The 22,117-nt window shown below is 35.0% G+C and overlaps 1 protein-coding gene across 3 annotated transcripts in view; it reads right to left on the minus strand.

The window, feature by feature from the left end:
* grik2 (glutamate receptor, ionotropic, kainate 2) overlaps positions 1-22,117 on the minus strand; it is a 786,146-nt gene that overhangs the window by 17,830 nt on the left and 746,199 nt on the right. For all 3 annotated transcript variants that reach the window (XM_039747858.1, XM_039747859.1, XM_039747861.1), the window contains one exon: positions 6,993-7,243. In XM_039747858.1, coding sequence (XP_039603792.1) covers positions 6,993-7,243 — 251 coding nt within the window. The remainder of the gene's footprint in view (positions 1-6,992; positions 7,244-22,117) is intronic.

A 22,117-nucleotide genomic window follows, 5' to 3' on the forward strand; every position in this document is an offset into this window, starting at 1 on the left:
CGCTGCTGTTTTAAAGATAAGCAATTATTTATTACTAATATGGGTCTTTAAGTAATATCATTAGAAATCTATAAACAGCAAATTGGGTGAGATGTAAAAAATGTAGCGTGGTAAAATTCTTTTGATTGTACAAAATCTGTCTTTGTTTTAATATTGGAAACAAAATGAGTTTTTCCTTCATTTTGTTAGTTATTGCTCATCATATTACAGTATATAAGGAATTACTGCAGCTTTTAATACAAATGAAAGCAATTATAAAATGCAAATTGCTGAATATTTACTGTTAAACATGACAAAGAAGGATTGTTTAATACCACATCTCTCATCTCGCTACTTTGAGTAACACTGTATAAAAATAGGTCCCATTGTTCTAAAGGAATCTGACAAATTAGGAGCAAACCAATGAATTCACTGTTGCTGTAATGTCTATTAGAAGAATATTAAATTTTTTTTTAGGAAGATGGACCTTGGAATATTGCAATTTGTGTTTTGGCAAACCTTTATCAGATTGTCAGTGTGAAACTACTCCATTCACTTTTTACAGAACATTTTTTTTCTGTTGATTACAAATTTGAACGGTGGACTACTAAAAGTTACAATTAGTTTCTCAGCATACTTTAAACATTTTCAATTTTATAATAGATTTCTACAGTTTTCACCAAAAGTATCAAACTTAGATCCTGAAGGTCTGCAGTGGCTGCAGGGGTTTCATTCTAGTCACTTTTTAGAATACAATCCAGTTATGGCTCCTAATGAAACAAATTTTAATTGACTTGCTTTGTAGGATTTAGAATCCATTTTTTCAGTTGTTCAAAAAGAGCAGCCAAACAATATTGACATGGGAGGTGAGTGAACATATTACCTGATAACTTGATCACAATTGTGCCTATGTGTCCAACATACAATAGCTGTTTTAATAATATATTTGAAAAGAAAAAGTGGAAGGCAGAGAAGTATTTATCTGTTCTGTCCACAAAAGGTTTTGATGGTGTTCTCAGATTAAAAAAATCTGGTATAGTGGAATGAGTGCAGTAACAAGCCATATCTTTAAATAAGATGTTTCGTGAATAATATGATTTGGCGTTAAATTAAGAAACTGGCTGAGGTGAAAAGTATGGCCATGAGTTCACTGATTTGCTTTATAGCCAATTATTGTTTGGCCACTGATTATGGAAAAAAATGAAAAGGATTTGATACTTAAAAAAGCAAGTCAATTAAAATGAAGGCAGAAGAATTATGTTCCATTGCAGGAGTATATTGCTAATGAAAAAGTGGCTGGAATGAAAACCTGCAGCCCCTGAGGTCTCCTGAGATAACAGTATGACCCCTGGTTTAAACCTACACAGTCAGTTCTATCTATTGAAGACTGCCAGCAGTCTGACATGCATGTCAGTTAAAAACAGCTTCAGATTTGGCCCCATACTATGCATATCTTAAAAAAAGATTCTAGGCACTTGAGACTTTTTTTCTTTCATTAATAGTGTGTGATTACTTGTACTGTATATGTCATAGTAAATTTTAACACATTAAACAAACTGCAGGCTCATATATTCTATGGAGCTGGGCTTTCCCAACACTGTGCTTTTTTTAATCATTTGATTTTAACTACTGTTAGGCAGCATGGTGATGCACTAATTCATGCTGTTGTTTCACAAATGTATGGACATGGAATCAGTTCCTAGCCTGGGCAGTTTGTGTGGAGTGTGTATTCTCTCCTTATGTTTGTGTAAGTTTTCATTACGTACAATGATTTCTGCTCTTATCCCAAAGATCTGCTTTTTGCATTAGCTGTACATTCATACTGGCCAAGTGTGTGCATGATGCAAGTGTACTGGCAACCCATCCAAGGTTATTTTCTGCCTTGCACCTGAATATGCTGACGCTGATCACAACAATATTCTGTCATCATTTAACTCAGTTGGAATCGCCATTAATTTAACTGAATCAGTCCACAATCTAGGAGTTATCTTTGACTCTAGCATGTCATTTAAAGCACATATTACAAAGTTGTCTAAATCATGTTTCTTCCATCTTAAAAATGTTGGGAAATGAAGGCGCTTTCTAAATAAACAGGACTCTGAGAAATTAATTCATGCATTTATCTCTAGTAGGATTGACTACTGCAATGCAGTGTTCACTGGATGTTCAAACTGTTCTTTATATAGCATCCAGTTAATCCAAAATGATGCTGCAAGAAGTATCACAAGAACAAGAAAGTACGAACACATAACTCCAGTTCTTAAATCCTTACACTGGCCGGCTCAAAATTCTCCTTTTAACATATAAAGCATTAAATGGCCAAGGTCTGATTTACTTGTCTGAACTTATCATGACTTACAAACCAGAGCGCACATTAAGATCTCAAGATGCTGGTCTGCTTATGATTCCAAGAATTAATAAAATAACTGTGGGAGGTTGAGCTTTAGTTACAGGGCCCCTAAACTGTGGAATGGTCTGCCTGCTACTATAAGAGGTGCCCCTTCGGTCTCAGTTTTTAAATCCCGGCTGAAGACTCACTACTTCAGTTTAGTATATCCTGACTAGAGCTGCTGATTAACTGTACAGACTGCATCTCTGTTGTCAGTCATTAGCACTAAAACATAAGTAACATGATAGTTATAATTTGATACTAACCCTCACCTATTCTGTTTCTCTTCTCGGTACTCAAATGTGGCACTTGGTGCCACGGCCCACCTGCCAAGTTGTGCTGCCTGCCTAAGGTAAAGTCATCCCTGATGGAGGATTGCAGGAATCGTGGGAAAGAGGGGTCCTTTCATCAAATTAGCGCTATTTCAGCTGTGGAATGGCCAAATGGGAGAGGCAGCTTGATGGATGAGGTCTCCAGGATTAAAATCATAATGATATCATCTACAGTTAAATTCTACTCTGTACTTCAAAAATGTTTATTTTTATACTGTATTGAGGATTTGTTCTGTTCTGTGCATTGTACTGTATTGTTTTGAACCACTTCTCTCTGACACCTACTGTATGCCCAACCTACCTGGAAAGGGGGGAAAGGGGCTCTCTTTGAACTGCCTTTCCCAAGGTTTCTTCCATTTTTTTCCCCTACAAGAGGTCTTTTTGGGAGTTTTTTCTTGTCTTATTAGAGAGGCAAGGCTGGGGGGCTGTCAAGAGGCAGGGCCTGTTAAAGCCCATTGCGGCACTTCTTGTGTGATTTTGGGCTATACAAAAAATAAATTGTATTGTATTGTATTGTAAAGCTATGCCTCATTGGAACCCTTTATTACATAATGTGTGTTTGGACAATGGATGTATTTTAAATGAAAGAATTCACAACCATTTTATGCAAGACTCTCAAATACTATCCTAAACCTTATTGAAACTGAAATATCGTTATTGAATATAGCACAGGCCTGACAGAAGGCTCAGATATCGTATTGAAGTATTTATATATACAGTATATTTATAAATATGTACATACAAACATTTTATAAATTAAATGTGGAATCTAAAGCTGTGTAATATAAGTAAAAAATGAAATATAAGCTAGATAAAAACACTAGGCTGAAATTCAAATTCAGATGCTCTTAGCATAAATGTGTGGAAATGAAGTCAAAACATTTTGTAGGTATTCATGGAGAAACAGTAATTTCCAAAGAGGTTAAAAATCAGAGCACACATTTTGATTTATTTTTATGTTCAGAAAGCAACTGCTTTACATTTCTGCGGGATTTGCATCTAAACTCCACATGATACACTTCATACAGCCAAGTTAAAGGCTTGATGGATGAGTCAGACTGTACAGAATAAACAGTACTTGGAGGGAATATTGTCTCCATTTTGAAGACTAAGAGTTCTAATTTCTTTGTTGATTTCTGCTATATTTTCCCACAGTTTTAATAATTTAATATATCGATGCTATCTCATTTCTGGACAACAGAAAGGTAGGCACAGAGTATAAAGGTATCTGCCTGAAGCAGAGTCCATTTACGATTGTCTTTCTTTGTCAGCTTGTTATCAAAACATAATCTAACAAAGCAACATACAGTACAAATATAAACAGATTATTTTTTTTCAAGTGGCCTTTTAGAAAGTAGCCATTAATGGCAAATAACCACTAACTAAAGACATGATAATTCCAAATTCAGCTTTTGATTAAGACATAGAATTATTAAAGCTGTAACATCAAAAAAGTAAACAAAAAAGTGTTGTGGCTGTAACAGGAAATTAAAATACATGGCATTTTACGTTTGTATCCTTATGGATCCACAAGTATGTCTTAAAATCTGTACTTTTAGTCTTCTTCAACATAAGAGCATCTTTTACATCTCTTAGCTCTTCATTAGTGCCTCATACTATTGCAGGGAGCATGGTAACAGTGCAGTAAGAGGCTCTAAAAATAAAGTTAAAGAACAGTTTGACCTTTCACTTCAATGTGCAGTACGATTGATCAGCATGTAAACAAACCGGAGACAAATGCTAGCATGTTGTTTCTTGCAATTACTGTTCATTAGAGGGGAATACTGGTTTATGGGGTTGGAACCGACAAGAAGAAATCCGAAAAAAAGCATTGATTAGCTGGCAATGCACTCACATTTAAAGAGAGAAGGGCCAGTTTTTGTCAATTAAAGTATTTCAATTTAATTATAAACTTGTCTTTTCCCGCAGGTAGTTTTGTTTTGTTTGTATGTTTTTCCTCATTACCACGGATAGTTTGACAGCAAAATAAAATGTCTGGTTTTCTTAAAGAAAGGTGTCTTTGTTAACTTATAATCATGGAAAGGAAATTATTTGTAAAACATACTCCCATTTTAATTAGTAAAATGTCAACAGCTAATTTGGAAAATTCAGCTCTTAAGCATCTCACAATAATGGTGCTTTATGTAAAGGCTAAGAACCTTTGTATGCATACAGTGGTCTTGAAACCTGCAAACAACAGAGACCCTCCCTTATTTTATAGAGTGCATTCCTACAGTCTTTACAAATGACATCTGCTTCACCCGTTGAGAACATCACTTTATAAAATGCAGGACTTGTTAATAATATATACAAAGAAACAATGTGAGGCAACTCAGAAGTGTAAACACTACTGTCTGCCTTTGCTTCCCTTATCTCTGCTTTTCTAAATTAGATAGAGAGTTAGAACATTGAGTTTAACCTTACTTTTACAACATATATTTTAGTAATAACTTTAGTATTACCATAACCTCATCACTTCCGAAGCAAACTAATAGCAATTTTTGCTTCTAATTCCTAATTTTCTTAACATAAAAAACAAAATACTTAGCTGCCAATTATGACCTTTCTTTAACTCCTTTAATAAGACTGGAGTGGAAGATGTAGTTATCCATCTTTTCCTGCTGGAAAAAGCTGGCAGTACTATGATGATCATGCTTTTTGATTTCTCCAGTGTCTTCAGTACCACCCAACCATCCCTCCTAATTGGGTAACCTCAGAAATATGCCAGTGGCTGAGTTTATGGTTTCCTAGGTAATGGACTATCTATCAGTCGGGCAGACTGCAGTGTATGAGACTGAAGGACTGTGTCTCTGATACAGATGTATGCACCACAAGGAACAGTCCTGTCTTCTTTTCTTTTCACTCTGTGCACCTCCAACTATAAATATAACAGCAGGTCATGTCACTTGAACAAATTCTCAGGTGATTCTGCACTTGTGGGGTGTAATGATAAACAGGATCAGACAGAATATAGGAGTCAGCCTGAGAAGTTTGTTTCTTGGTACAAATAGAATTGTCTGAATATTAACATCAGCAAAACCAAGGAACTGGTTATTGATTTTCACCACACTAAACAGTTTCTATGTCCAGTCACTATTCAAGGAGTGGATCTAGAGGTGGTAATGATAAGCTGGACTGATCTTCAAACACAGAGGAACTATATAAGAAAGAGCAGAGCAGGCTCTTAGGAGATTGCATTCCTTTAATGTAAGAAGTGAGATTCTTCAAATCTTATAGTACTCTGCGATGGCCAGTTCACTTTTCTATGTTGTGCTGTGCTGGGCTGGTAACATCACTTCAAGAGAGGCCCAACAAATCAACACCAAACTAAGGGCAGGCTCAGTTATAGAATACACTTTGGAACCCTTGGAGGCAGTAACAAAGGAGAGAGTTAAAACAAAACTGAGTGCCATTATGAACAATGCTGCACATTCTCTCTCTCTGACACAACAATACTGAGCACTTTACATCTATCTATCTATCTATCTATCTATCTATCTATCTATCTATCTATCTATCTATCTATCTATCTATCTATCTATCTATCTATGACTCGTAATGGTGACATACTGCATTATCAGTATGGAAAACTACAGTACTTAGTGTTTTTACTTTAATATACCTCTTATGAGTGTGAATAATGGAAAGATGTGAAACGTACAATGGTTAATAGTGGGTCTTTGATTTTTCTGAAGACCACTGAGATATATATATATATATATATATATAAAGATTGGTTTGGACTTGTCGGAGAAACAATACATTATTAACATTTGATCTGACACTATTAAAAATGGGTTAGGATATCAATGCAGGTCCTTCCATATGCAGCCCATATACCAACAACATAAAGTACTGAAACTGGTTATAAAAGCAGATGCTGAGATCATTAAAATGGATTCACCTATTTCCTAAACCAACCATTATAGTGTTGTGGGGGTGTCTGAGACTATTTAGAGAACATCAGGTGCAAGGCAGTAAAAAGGCTTAGACAGAGTGTAAATTCATCACTGCACACACTTAGCATACATCTGCACTCACTCTACAAGGTCCTTTTAGAGTCATTAATCAGCCTTACAAAACTAACTGATCTTTGGGATATGGACAAATGTTGAATTATGAACAAAATTATAAAGATACTGTATTTTCAAATATATACATGGGTGAAAATAAAAAAAAAAATCAATGCAATTTCAGGATAAGGTGACCATGATTTTATGGCTTATGCATGTATGTTTGTTTAAATGTATTAGGTTTTAGTACAATCCAGAGATTAAAAAATGCTTTTTTACCTTTTCAAGCTGTGCATTTTGTTTGGATTTATACAAGAATTCTCCCACTGCCACAAACACTGATAGCACAAGGCCAGCTGCCAGAACGATAAAGATCCCGCCAATGTTCTGCACGCCCAAAGCACTGGCTTCTTTACTTTCTTCTTCAGGGCAGCCATTTCCTCTCCACCATTTCTCTTTCATCATATGAAGTTTTCCCTCTTCTTGTAGTTGCAATATGGCTATGGTGATTTTGTCCCGGTAAGGAGAACCTGCAATTTTGTATCATAATAAATGCAAATAAGTAAAATGCATGTCTTAAAGATTTTTGCAGAAATTACGAAAAGTCAAAGAAAAAGTGTTAAAATGTCACATGCTTGAACAAAAAAAAAAACCCCAGTAATTACCACATGGGTATTTGGGTCTTAAATAAATAAACATATTTAACAATCCCTCTTGTCTATATTACACAGCATGGGTGAGAAGACACTGGAATACAGTTCTATAAACACAGTAAATGTTTAAAGTAGAATTTCACACCTTATTTTCTCACCAAATCAATAGCTACAGCCAAATATGACCCTTCACATAAAAATGAAAAGCCTTGTGTTTGTGAATCATAATTTTTTCCTGATGATAGTTCTGATTTTAGCATTAGCATTTCTGAATATGCAACCTAGGCATTTCATGTTCTGTTTCTTTATATTTGTAGTTATTGTTTACTAAAAAATAAATCAACTTATTTTTTGGTTTTAAGATCTTATTAAAGATTACAAAAATGTTCAGAATGATTTGTACTGATTTCTTCATTTACATTAACCAGGCCTCAGAGGTGTAGAATTTTGATACTCACTACATACACAACTTCTAACACATGCACATCACCGACATGATAAATCAGTCTTCTGTAATATCTGGCATTTGGTTTATGGTGTTTTGCATACAGACAGAAAAACGTTTGTGGTTTAAAACACACTGAAGAATTTACAGATGCCAAGGTTGTATACCACAGAAATTACAAAGAATTTGCACAAAAGAGTAACCATTTCAAAGATCATACAATAGTACAGGGAACAATATGAGCCTGACCTTTGTGAAAAAAGCATCAGATATAGATTATCTCAGAGGAGTGGCATTACAAAGAAATTGCCAATTTACCGGTTTTCTGTTGACTTGCAGCTTAGAATCAGATTTATCCTATTTGTTTCTTTTTCTAATGTGACAAACTGTTAATTACAGTCATGTGATAATTCTGTTCACTGCATGGAAGAAATAGAAGTAGAGAGTGGGAAAACGACTAGGCATGTAATTCAGGAAACAAAGCAGATTAGATTCATTGGGGTGGGTAGTGGTGGGAAGGGAGGGGGGTGCTGGTGGTAGTGGATTTTGTGTCACTGAAATACTGGTGATAAACACAATGCCAGTTTGGCAAATGTCTTTCAGAGCAGCTTTCTGCATCTTTTGGCAACGTTTCCTGGTTGAAATTTTTAAGTTACCCATTTAAAAAGACATATGCCTACAATGAATGAAGACACAATATGCTTATTTTTAATATTTCTTTCTATCAACATATTTTAGGGCGGCACGGTGGCACAGTGGTAGTGCTGCTGCCTCGCAGTTAGGAGACCCGGGTTCGCTTCCCAGGTCCTCCCTGCGTGGAGTTTGCATGTTCTCCCTGTGTCTGCGTGGGTTTCCTCCCACAGTCCAAAGACATGCCGGTTAGGTGGATTGGTGATTCTAAATTGGCCTGTTTGTGTGTGTCCTGTGGTGGGTTGGCACCCTGCCCAGGATTGGTTTCTGCCCTGTGTTGGCTGGGATTGTGTTTGGATTCAGCAGGTTGGAAAATGGATGGATGGACATATTTTAATTGTCTTCTAAAGTTCACTGGAGTCAAAATTCACTCCACAACTTCACAACAGTATAAAATAAAAAGCACACTCAAATACACATAAAGACTTTGATAAGTTGGCGTTGTAAATCATTTAAGCAAAAATTAAATGCACGATTGAGTATAATTTTATAGTTTATAAATTTAAATGATAAAATGATTGGGTTAATGTAACAAAGACGGTTAGCAGTCTATCAAATTGTAAATACTATTTTTTTCCATTTTAGCATTAAACTCAGTATGACTCCAATCATCATTAACTGAACACTTGAGCTTCTGTGCTATATGTGTTTATATTTGTGATGATTAGAATAGTGATACAATGATAAATTCATTTTTAATCTATTTGTTAGTATCTGATTTAATGAGTTCATTCTTATTTCAGCTAATCTACAATATTTGTTAATTTAAGTGGTATATATCTAATTTTAAATTATCCATACACATCAATATCACATTAGATTGCTTACCACAAAAAAACATCATTACAGATGAAAATCCTTCTCACATACCATTCATATCATGCTTGTTTTGCTTACTTATAAAGTACAAAGTTAATTAAAGTATTATACACTTTATATTATAGTATATTCTGAACCTGTCATTCCAGTGCTGGGGACTTCAACTCATTGATTCAGGAAAAGATACAAAGCTGAAACCTGCTGTGCAGGGGATGCCAGATTACCACAGATCAAATGTACTCATATATGGTTAATTTATATCAACTTAGCCAAATGCCTTTACATACAAAATTCCCAAAGGAAACACTCACAAGATAAAATGGAAAATAATGAAAGGCTGTACTTAACCAGTTCATGTAAATAATCACAATTATAAGACCAATTCCCTGCTACAGCCTAGGTAATACAGTAAAGTATTATTTTCTTAGCTTTTGCAAGAATTCAATTATTTCATTCTTTATTGTTTTACTTATAATGTAAATTACACAATGTGCATTGTTTTCCTTATATTAAATTACACATCAGTGGCTTAGGAAAGAATGTAATTTCGTTTTTGTTTTATTTAGGCATTGTGTGCTGCTGGCTTTCTAATTAATTCCACAGATAAAACGGATGCAGAGGTATTTAAAACTGCCAAAGGCTGTTGCCTTTCTCAGTCTTTTTGGTCCATTTTAAAAATATTGTAATAAACAGCAGCAATCCTAATCGATAAATAAAGAATCTTCTTGGCAGAAAGGAAAATTCACCTCTTGTTTAGTAAAGACCCATAGGGCACATTTTGATGAAGGCTGACAAAGATAAGGTTCTATCTCTTTCCAACAAGTGCACAGTAACATAATTAACCTTTGATATTATCAAGAAAGTCCTTTTCCTTGAGATTGTTAATCCAATTTCAGTGTTTTATTTTTACGTTTTTTTTAACCAAGTCTGATAATATTGAGATCGAATCAATCAAATATAATGCAAAAACAACTCTGAGCAGTATTTGTCATTGAAATAATATTGCTTAGTATATATTATTTCAATTACTTGCTAAAAGTATTAATTGATAAATGATGTACACATCTAGAAAATGTCCATGCACTCAATTTTCTGCATGTTCATACCGAAGGGAAACAGCAATAAGTAAGACATCTCATTTTTAAATTAAGAGCAAAGTGAATACATGTGACAAGATACAAAGCATCTACAATTCGAAACACTGGCTGTAATCTCTATGATCAAAGGAAAGTAATAGCAACAGAATCCCTAATGTGATCATTTTACTGCAGCACAGAAATACAAATGAGATTGAATCTCTCAACACACAGCATTCTGTTTATTTAAGAGGGCCTAAATTGCTGTATGCTGCTTGTTAATACTTGCCCATCCCTTTTATACTGGCTAAATCCAGTTTAAGGTTGCCTGGCCAAGGAATCATGATGAGAATCCCTACCTGAATGGAGCACCATTCTGCCTTTTTATATTCTGTCTACAACTTACATTCATTTGATTATAAACACAAAAAAGGAAGTTTGTTTAACTGAGGCATATCACACATGCAGAAAAGAACCTTGACATTGTAAGCAAGGTTTTCTAAAGGTTTATTCTTAAAAAAATCCTTAGATGTTTAGATTCTGTATACACAAACAAAGCTGTATTTAGCTAAGCTTAGCATCTGCAGTCTTTATTTAAAAAAGATGGCATTTTAAAGTGAGATAAGCAGATTCTGTTTATACAGATGAGGAGCCTTTTCAACATTTCCAACAATACTAGGAGGATTTTTATTTGGGTTATCAAATGCTATCCAATGTTAAATTTAATACCATGTGGGATTATAATATGCTATGGCTAACATTGGCCTCCTCAAAATTTTGCTAAAAAAGTGGGCTTCATTCACCTACCCTGCCAGCCCCTTCAGGGAATAAGGGTGCCTTCATTTAACATCACACTCCTTTGTTTTGGGTAACAAATAACATGATGTGTGTTTCATTTTTTTTTTTGTGAAAATAAGAGTGTCAAAATCATCAAAGAGAGTGGGCTTTATACATGCTGAAGACATAATAGAAAAAGTGGGATTGAAATAGAATGAGAACGGATTGCTGAGTTACAGCAGGAATTTAATTAACCTGGATTTAAACTGAATAATTCACTTTTAACAAGGGAATCTATTGATTCTGTTCCTTGAATTTTATGTGCTTTAATAAAAATTAACATCACTAATAAGTTTTGATTATTATGTTTCACATGTGTCTACCATTTTAAATACTAGAGTGTTTCAAAAATGAGAAAAAAAAGACTTAGCAGGCAGCATCTTAAGACCCCAGTGCATTATAAAGAAAAGCATTTGGTAAATCTACCATCTTGATAAATTTCAACATTGGCTTTTATTACTGCTATGGTTCATTACTTTATTATATCCCTTTTTAATAAAAATATTTTCTTTTCCAGTAGTGCATAACAAATAAATGCATATTATAAAAGGCTCTGAGAAAAAAAGATGAGACTAAGGCGTAACTGGGTACGTACAGTGATGCAAATATTGCATTGAATATATGCTACCAAAATATCACACATTTGCATCTCATTGTTTAGTGTATGTGATGTAATATAATCTTTTTTTTAAATTTGCAGTAACAGTGTGAAAGCATAAGGACCTCTAGTGGGCAACAACCCCTGTAATGCTGGCCCATTAACAGAGTAGGTAGCTGAAATGCTGCCTTGGATACCATTGAGCCGTTAAGAACAGATACAAAATGAAGAGCACAGGGACACAAGGTGATGGCACCTGGCCCTATTGGAGTACTGTAAATGTAGTGTTACTGGATGGGGTTTAATAGTGTCTAATGGACAGATGCTTACTGAGGATGGAGTTGAAAAGAGAATGGCTCGGTGACAAGCTCTGCCCCTCAAGCCCTTGAATTGAAAATGTTGACAAGCACAAAAATGGATGAATGGTAAACGTTAGATTAGCTTCAAACAGTCACATAGTTAAAAAGGTATTTCTGCACAAAATTTACTTCTGGCTGTTGTTTATCTTTATGCAGTTAACCGCCTATTAAATACTGTAAAAATATTGTACTCTACAAGTTTTTTTCCTGCTGTGCAGCTGATGCAGCCAAGTTTGTCCCACCACCTATCATCATATAGAAATAAACAGTCTAAACATATACGATTAAAATTATATACACATTAAATGAAAAATTTTCTGCAATGTATAAAAAAATATTGGAATTAAGTAGAATGACTATATTTCATTGGCTACAAAATTGCTGAGATGTAACATGATCTAATATTTGAAACAGAATCACAAAGAAATCACAACACAAAATACAGACAAAGCAATTACAGTATAAATGCCCAGCGTAGACAAAACTGTCAGAAACTGCAGCTGAGATCATTAGTTCATCTTTTGTTTTCTTTATCCCTAATAAATGAATGCAATATTTGTCATTACCTTTAACGTTTTTGCTTGTGGAGTAGATTAATTGAATTAAGGATGAATGGGCTCTTTAACCTATTTTGCTATCACTTTAGCACTTTATATTGCTGTCTTGAAAGGAGTAACTGGCATTGTCTATGAAGGTCATCTAAGGGGGCTGAGAAAATTAGCCTTTCAAGTCTAAATTTTGCATGGAGAAACTCCTTTAATGTGAGGAGAACAATTTTAAAGCAAAATCCTCAGAAGCCTGAGACGTTTCGTCTTTTGCTGCTTTATATTGCAGAGGTGAAAAATAAAAGCAACAGTGGACTGCTCTCCCTGAAGATTTTAAACCTTCATGTCCCCAGAAAAAGCATTTACACTCTAATAGGTATTTCTAGATTATAGGCTGCTTTGTGATCATATTGTCTGAAAATGTAAGGGCATAAAAGTTTTGACCACTTGAAACACATTCATGCATGTAGGTGGTGAATGAAAATTGAGAAGCAATCCTTTTGTGAGATGCAGCACTTGCTTTAGACAAAGAGGAACAGGGTTTATTGACCTTTATTAGCTACTTTAAATTAGCAATAAAGGAGTAGTATAGATACATGGAGTGTTTTCTGTTATAAGCATTTTTGAAAGTAAAAATTGGTCATTACTGTATATTAATGGAATAATCAACATAAAGTTTTGTTATTTATGTATTTATTTTCACTTTTGCAACAATAGGCACAAAGAAAATAATGCCCTCTAACGTTTGACTTTTGGCAACAAAGTGACAGGCAGCTGCTCTCAGTCAACTAGAGGCACAAGATACTCGCAGTCTAATAGCACAAACTTCTCCTGCCAACATCAGAGGAGCAAAGCAGTTGTATCTGCATGGGTACCAAATTGAAAGAGGTTAGGAATAGACAAAACATAAACATTAAAGGTCAAGTTTTAACAAAGATACATGATATGAGGAGAGCGAGGACATGGGAAGAACTAGACAGGGCATGTTTATTACATGGAGCTAATTTCCTAAAAATGACTAATATTTAAGAGATTCCTGGTAGATTAACGGGGCGGCATGGTGGCGCAGTGGTAGCGCTGCTGCCTCGCAGTTAGGAGACCCGGGTTCGCTTCCCGGGTCCTCCCTGCGTGGAGTTTGCATGTTCTCCTCGTGTCTGCGTGGGTTTCCTCCGGGCGCTCCGGTTTCCTCCCACAATCCAAAGACATGCAGGTTAGGTGGATTGGCGATTCTAAATTGGCCCTAGTGTGTGCTTGGTGTGTGGGTGTGTTTGTGTGTGTCCTGTAGTGGGTTGGCACCCTGCCCGGGATTGGTTCCTGCCTTGTGCCCTGTGTTGGCTGGGATTGGCTCCAGCAGACCCCCGTGACCCTGTATTCAGATTCAGCGGGTTAGAAAATGGATGGATGGACGGTAGATAAACAGACTATTGTAATTAATATCAAATGAATTATCATTACATTCAAGTTAATTGTTGACTCTTATTTTGGCTAGACCAACAGATGATAAGTATCATATTGAGTATTCCTAATTAAGAACAAAAAGCACTCCAAATACAATAAAAAAAAAACTGGGGACCCTAGACAAACCTGCAAGTGTTAGCTCAGACCTCAAAATCGTATTGGTGTTACAATGCTGTACTACATCCTATGTTGTGAATGTCTCCAGATTGGAGAGATATAAATAGTAGAAATAAAAGGATTACACTCTATATTTTGCTGCCCAACTCTCTCAGCTTCTTGTTGCACAAGCGGTTTCAAACAGTCATCCTTTCTTGTAAGCATACAATTGCCTATTGAGGAAATGTTTTTTGGATAACAAATTCATTTTGGTAAAGAGCATTGGTTGGGTTGTCTGGTGAAAAATAGCGTGTTAACCTGATTCGGTTACACTATGTTCCATGTCCTGGGAAATCAGAATTTCTGTCTTTTGGTTATTAATTGGTGCGTATGCTTATTTATGAAAGTAGAATTTACAAAAATATTGTTTAATGATTGATAAAGAAAAACTGGCTACAGTGTCTTACTGTCATTATGGACAAAGAAACATGTTACATAACTTAAAAACTGCAACTGCCAGATACATTTATTGGGAAGAGTCAGCTTCACTGAGCTTAGTTATTTACATATACTCAAGTCATCTGCAGACAAACGCTTATTATTATAGTCTAGCTGTAGGAGATAGAGTTGGATATTAACCACAACCAACTGTCGGTTCTACAGGCTTATAGCTGAAATGTAGACTACTTTTGTCATGCCAAAGAAAAACAAAAGGGCCCAAGTCACCTGGAGAGATCTGACAATCAGAACCTGACAAATGGCCATTTACTAAAGATCTTTAGAAGAATAGCTAGCTGAATTTTCTTAGTAGGTTTCACAGCAACAAATAGATGTGTGCTGTTTAGTGTTCTCATTGGTGTGTCAGAACAATATTTATGTCCCTGAATCGGGAAGGAAGAGGATTTCCTGTCACTGGGCATCAGTGACTTGCCATAAACATTCTTACAGTGTATCTTTTAGAAGGAAAGAGATGCATGGAAATATTGATAGGAAAAGTAATTAACGTACTGTGCCTCTTTTAAAATACGGTTTGGGACACAAAGAAATACATCAAAAACTAATTTTAGTCTTTGATTTCCCTGGTACAACTCTCTTATTGGGGTGGCATATGAAGGCAGTGAATAGCACTACTGTCTCACAGGATGAGCATACTAAGTTTGACTCCTAGCTCAGAATCTAAATACAGTGCATAGTCTGAATACTGTATTCTGTGTACACTTTTCTCCAGGTATTCCAGTTTTCCTCTCTTGTTCCGAACGTGTGTTTACCTTAGATGAAGTGACTTGTTTAATTGAATCTGTATGAGTGAGTTTGGGTGTGTGCCCAATTTGTCCAGTATTATTCAGTGCTTTTTTTTTTTGTTCTTTATTTCACTTTATACAATTTCTCATACTAGGAATTTGTTAGTTTTCGCATACCCCTTGGGGTCAGAGTGCAGGGTCATCAATTGTACAGCGTCCCTGGAGCAACTGAAAGGTAAAGGCCTTGCTCAAGGGCCCAGCAGGGTAGGATCTCTTTTTGGCAGTGACGGGGATTTGAACCGGCAACCTTTGGAATGCCAGTGCAGATCCTTAGCCTCAGAGCATTTTCATGAAAAACCTATTCCGAGTGAACAGGTTGGAAAATTAGTGGATTGACCTTTTTTATTTAATTTTGTCAAACAGTGTATGGTGTATACCATAGATTCCATTCCTTTACAGTTACACAGAAGAAGATGAATCCATTCCAGGCACATTTGGAAGACAAAGGAGAATTTTCAATAAAGTCTACCTTTAACTATGTTAGGTTCAGAAGAGTACATCAGTGTTGTGATTGGATTTTTCTTTCCCTTTACGATCTGGAGAAGAACAAGCAAAGTTTTCTCAAAACAGCTAATGCACTCCATCTATGAAAATATTAATTTGTGAACGGCAAAACCAGTCATGAACCAGCAGGCTACATATATCACAGTAAGTGTCTGATTCAGAAAATAAGCATTTTCTCTAAATAAATTAATTTTTAAGTTTAAAAAATAATAACCATGTACTGTATCAGCTGTAGGTAGACAAGACAACTCTCCAAGGGCTAAAGGCCTACAGAATAACAAAAAAACAGAAAAAAAACAAATAGCAAAACTAAACAAGATTAATGCAATCCATACATGGATCTTTAAAAATCTGGTGCTGTTCTATTGATTAGCACCGTATACATTGTGATTTCATTGTAAACTATTGCCTGTTTAGTCAAGCTGTAATGTACAATTAGTATATAAATCCTATGTGCATTTTCTAAATAGATTCTATAAATTTTAATTTACACATTGATATGATAACAGTTTTCTTCTGTCAGTCACAATTAACGATACATATCCAAGGTTAATATTAACTATCACTGAAAAAGGTATCCAGAGAATTCCCCTGAATATTTTGTACAATGACAGATGACAAAATGTTGATTTAATAAATCAGTAATCACAGGATATAACCATTAATGAGGAGAAAGAATTGCCTTTTTATTTAACTGATTGAGGAACAGGTTCTATTTAAAATAGTTCATAGTAGAAGAATTCTTTTTCTTTTGGTAAAAAAATATTTGATTTTCTTAACATCTGTTTCTGATAGTAAGAGTTTTCAGAGTCTTGTAACAATATGTCCTTAGCTGATTTACATCTAGCTAGCTCTGGTTAATTTGCTTCAATGTATCAATTTTAAAATAAAATTGCGTGTTTATGTCAAATGGTATTTTTTGCATAAATAATATTATGCATAAAAAAAATCACTTCACAAGTTCCACATTCTGCCTTGAATTTAAAAAGTTATATTTTTTACTGCATTTTGAACAATAAAATGTTTTTATTAATTTGGAATGGTTATAAAGTTAATTAAAAAAAAACAGATCCATTTTCTTCCAGTTATTTTGAGCATTATACAGTGTCACTGGGCAAAACAAACACATTTCTTGAAAGACATTTGACTTAGATAAGGAAAGGCGCAGATGCATCTTCTTGATTGTAAAAAAAATGGGGTAACACCTACACTAGGTGGCAGTATGCCTTGTTAATGTGTTATCCTAAAAGTTCATCCTCCAAGAGCACAAGGAAAATTAGCTACATTATTCCATAATGACTCTAGAGACCAGCCAACCAAGCACGTGTGGCACTGGAGTACTGACAGAAGGTCAGTGAATTTCTACAAGTCTGCCAGGTACCAGTGAAGATATCCTTCTTAGGTCTATATGAAGCATTCTTAAAATGTCAGAAATTAAGTATTCTTGAAAATTCACGTTGCATACTAGTACCAGGAAGTATTCTCAAGGAGGGGTAATAGTGAAAGATTCAATCTGAGGCCATTGAATATAGTGTAGTGATATAGTGTGAGAACTCGATGTGTGGGAGGAAGAAGATAAGCTTTGAAAGTCAGATAGCAACTCCACCTGAATGACAGATACAAAGGTTGATTGGATTTAATTATATCTACTGGTATAAATTATAAAAGAATACAGTCGACCTTTGATATACAACCGGCCTGACATGTGAACAACTTGATTTACGACCAAAATGTTTGTTTTGATTTACGACCAGCATCTTGCGTTACGACCTGAATGTGGTCATGTGTATCCGCTTGTGCGATTGTAAACAAACAGCCAAGAGCGGTCGTGAGCGTCAGTCGGAGCCCAAATGCATGTGTTTGTGGACGTAATTTTGGTCAGTGCAGTGATTTATCTATATATACTGTATAATTCACTAAGACCATGGTAAGCAAGACACATAATTGCTAAGGAAGAAAGAGAAGGTAACGAATGTAAAGAAAATGATTCTTAAGGGATGTTAGCTAAAGGGCTGGAGCGGCACATGATGATGTCATCAGGCTGAGTCAGCACCAGCTTGCTTTGGAATGTATTATTACAGCAGTTCACAACGTGACCAGCTTTGAACTGAGTGCTCGACAACTGTCATTATTAACTCGAGAAACAGTGATCACAATGAAGAAGGAAATTGTGCGGAAATATGAGAGTGGTGTTTGTGTGACCAATCTCATAAATATGTGCAGCATGTCGAAATCCACCATCTCGACAATTTTACAATGAAAAAATTTGCATGAGAAGGCTCCTTCTAAACAATAACCACCTTCTGTTTCATTCTCCTCCTCCTCCCTTCCTGCAGCCCAAAGATGTCAAATTAAATGGTGAGTACAGTGTCAAATTGTTGTTTCTGGTTGGCTACGCACTTTTTATAACTTTTTGGTTAGTATATTATAAAAATTATTGGTGTTTTGGTAAATTATGCGCATTATACAACCCTTTTTCTATTATGAAAAGGTTAAGTAAGTGTTGCTGTGGGAGGTTCGGAGCGCATTATGGGTATTTCCATTATTTCTTATGGGAAAAATAGTCTTGACTTACAACCAACTTGATTTACAACCAGCCCTCGTGAACGAATTGAGTTCGTAAGTCAAGGGTCCACTCTATATATTTTTGGACAATTTATATTTTCATTTTAAATATATTCTGCTTTAGAAGCACATAAATATGAAGTTCAGAGTTTTTCTAAAATAATTTAACCATGTTTTTGAATACGCAAATCTGTCAATTAAAAAAAAAACTGTATATGAAAACACCACTATAAAATATTTCGGATCACACCTACTGGTCAAAAAATACACTATAATAGAACATAACATTCTTTAACCTGGTCAGTTCTATTCAGGGTTGCAGGAGCTGAAGCCTGCTTAGCTGCTCTAACTGCAAGGCTGAACACATAACTAAGTTAAAAAAATGAATTTAAACATATGATATTCCCACATTTATTAAATACCCCTCTAGTCTGAATTGCTAAAGGGAGATTTGCCTGTTTGGGGTGATTGAAATGAAGAATTGGGAATATGGCTAATAGGATGATAAAAGTCAGCATTAAGGTAAAATAATGGGGTTAGGAGTGGAGATCTTAGTTAGGCTGAATGTTCAATCGACATATATTGACCTGAATGTTAAATGCTGCCAGAAAGAAGCATAGTCCATATTGGCATGCCTCTGTTTGATGTAATGCTACTTCATGGTTATCTTGTTTGTTCTATGTAGTTAAATACATTACCTGACTCATAGGTAATGTCTTTGCCAATGCATGCCAAGTTTGAAAGGTGAGGCCAATCCATGAACTTTGCCAGGATGTAAAAAATATTATGCAACACAATAGTCACAAAGCGACAAATCTCATCTTTACTCAGATCACAAGTAACTTCAATGCAACAACTACAGCCAGAATTACTGCAACATGCAGAAGAAAATATCTCTGTCTCTGTTTAATGTTTCAACCTATGGTCACATTAAGTCAAACAAAAAGAGAACTCTGAAACAAACAACAGTATCATCCAGTTGAGGAAGGGAAGTATTTTACAAAAAGTTATTTTGACTTTAAATGATGCTAAAGTAAAGTGTAAAAATAGGAAGTGCACAAATCTGTAATCTATCTATTTAAATGAATATTCAAAATTATATTTTTTAAATGTTATGTTTACTTTTTTTATTCTACATGAAACATTTGAACCTAAAGATCTGACATAATAATATCAAAAGTTCATTCTATGGACATCTCAATTTACTTTAGAAATTAAATTTCTAATTATTTAATAATTGATTAAAGTGATGCTGTGACATTAATATTTAACCACATTTTTTCATCTACTAGGGGGCTCTGCTGCTTGCTTCTCTCACCAACCCCTGGGTGGGCGCTACATGCTAGCCACTTCGCAGATCTGCAGCTCACGTATGTGGAAGCAGATGTACAATTTAAACAGATTGTTATTTTACATTACAGCAAGTAATTAACCACAGTAAAAAAATAGTAAAATGTAATAAATTGAAAGAAAATTATGAGTTATTTGTTGTGTTATACAATTTCATTCCATTTGGCTTTGAAATTAACACGCAAAAACTTTTTAAACTTACACTTTTACTGTAAAACTTCAGTAAAAACAATTGTTTGAATTAACTTTTCATTATTATCACATTGAATTTTGATTCCATGTTTGGACTTACATCGTGACAATGCAATGTATAACTGCCTGTGAGTAAATTCCGTTTCTTTGTCTCTAATAAATAAACTGACTTTTTCGAATGTTTGTCCCTGTGACTTGTTAATTGTCATAGCAAAAGCTATTCTAACAGGAAACTGTAAATGTTTTATAACGAATGGCATATCAAGATCTCCTTTTGTGTCTAATTTGTTATCCGCAGAAGATGTACTACATAATCTTGCCTGTTAAAATTTTACATGTCAGAATTGTTTGACCAATTTTGAATACAACTAATCTTGTCTTAATGCATAGCCCATCACTCAGACATAAATTACTCAATAACATTAAAATACATCCTTCTTTCCACAGTAATTAGGCCGGTGGAAGACCGGACAGTGTTAACGGTTGGGTAAATATTTTACAGGATTTTGTAAGTTGATGTTTTCATCTTCCGCACCATCACCACCAACTGTTTCAGCATAGTCTATTAATACGCATTTAATCAATTTGCCATTAACCGCATTAATTAATTGGACTTCATCCTTTCTTGATGCTAGGATTGCCCATGTACTCATTTCTTCTGTTGATAATCCTTCGGAATTATCTTATCTTATCTTATTCTTCAATAAAATTTGGACATAATACATCTTCTTTTATTGGAAACTTAAAGTGAGGAAAACGTAAAAATTTATAAGAGCTGAGAGTGCATGAACTGTGTCTGACAAAAGCATTCACATGAATGAGAGGTGAGAGGAATGTGGGTGTGGTTGAAAAATGGAGTGAAGGACGGGACTTGAAAAAATCTCTTAGCAATAGTCTCGTCTCGTGAGACTTGAAAAAAAATCTCTTGGCAATAGTTTTGTCTCAAGATTTTCTTATACAATAGAGCTATGTAATTTAGTGGGGCTCCTCCAGATATTTCACTTCAATTTACTTCACAAATGCTCAGTAAGATTTAAGTCTGGTCATCAATGGAAATAGAATATAGCCTTGTGATGCTAATTCACAAGCAGCTAAAGTGACAACATGAAACAATTAATGTGAAAAGCTTAGATATTTAGATATCCTAAGAAACAATGCATGTTAAAAAGTTAAGAAAAAAAACAACATAATTAGATCATCTACAACAGCTTGCACTGTTAACAAGTACATCCAGCAATGTGAATTAATGGATTTGAGAGGTTTTTGCTTGATCCAATATCATAAATCTGCCAGAAATAGGATTAAGAAGAAAAAACAGTATTTTTATATCCCTCCAGCATCCAGGTTCTTAGTTCACTATAACTTCTCTTTCTGGATATTTTCTGGAAGGAATTGAACTTAAACTGGCTTTCAGCTCCTGAGGGGTTTAAATGTTTAACACGTTATGAGGTTCTTCTCTTTTATCATTGGCTCTTAGATGGCTGAGTGAAGCTCAGGAGTTTCTTTGCAAAGTTGTGTTAACCTCTATAGAAAGCCTACATCAGTGACCTGTTAAAGACTGCAGGACCATTGAAACTAGGGATGTTTTTGGGTGAGTGCCTTTTCTCAATGCAATTATGGGACTGTCATTTGTGAAATCCCTATCTACACTGCTATTATTAACATAATCAAAGAAGCATATTGAATGCCCACCACCATATCATTCTCATATCATTTTAGTCTTCCTCTAAATTGCACCCATACATGATTTGCTTTTAATGTGGAGTGGACATAAAAAGATAAAGAAACCAACCAATGTAGAGCATTTTTAGAGAAAAAGGAAACTACTATTGTACCTAGTTTTAAGGTGTACATTTTAAACAAATTTACACAAGAAGGAAAACAAATGTACAGCCATTATCACAGAAACAAAACCT

The sequence above is a fragment of the Polypterus senegalus genome, chromosome 3 (genome assembly GCF_016835505.1).
Source record: "Polypterus senegalus isolate Bchr_013 chromosome 3, ASM1683550v1, whole genome shotgun sequence".
Taxonomy (NCBI): domain Eukaryota; kingdom Metazoa; phylum Chordata; class Cladistia; order Polypteriformes; family Polypteridae; genus Polypterus; species Polypterus senegalus.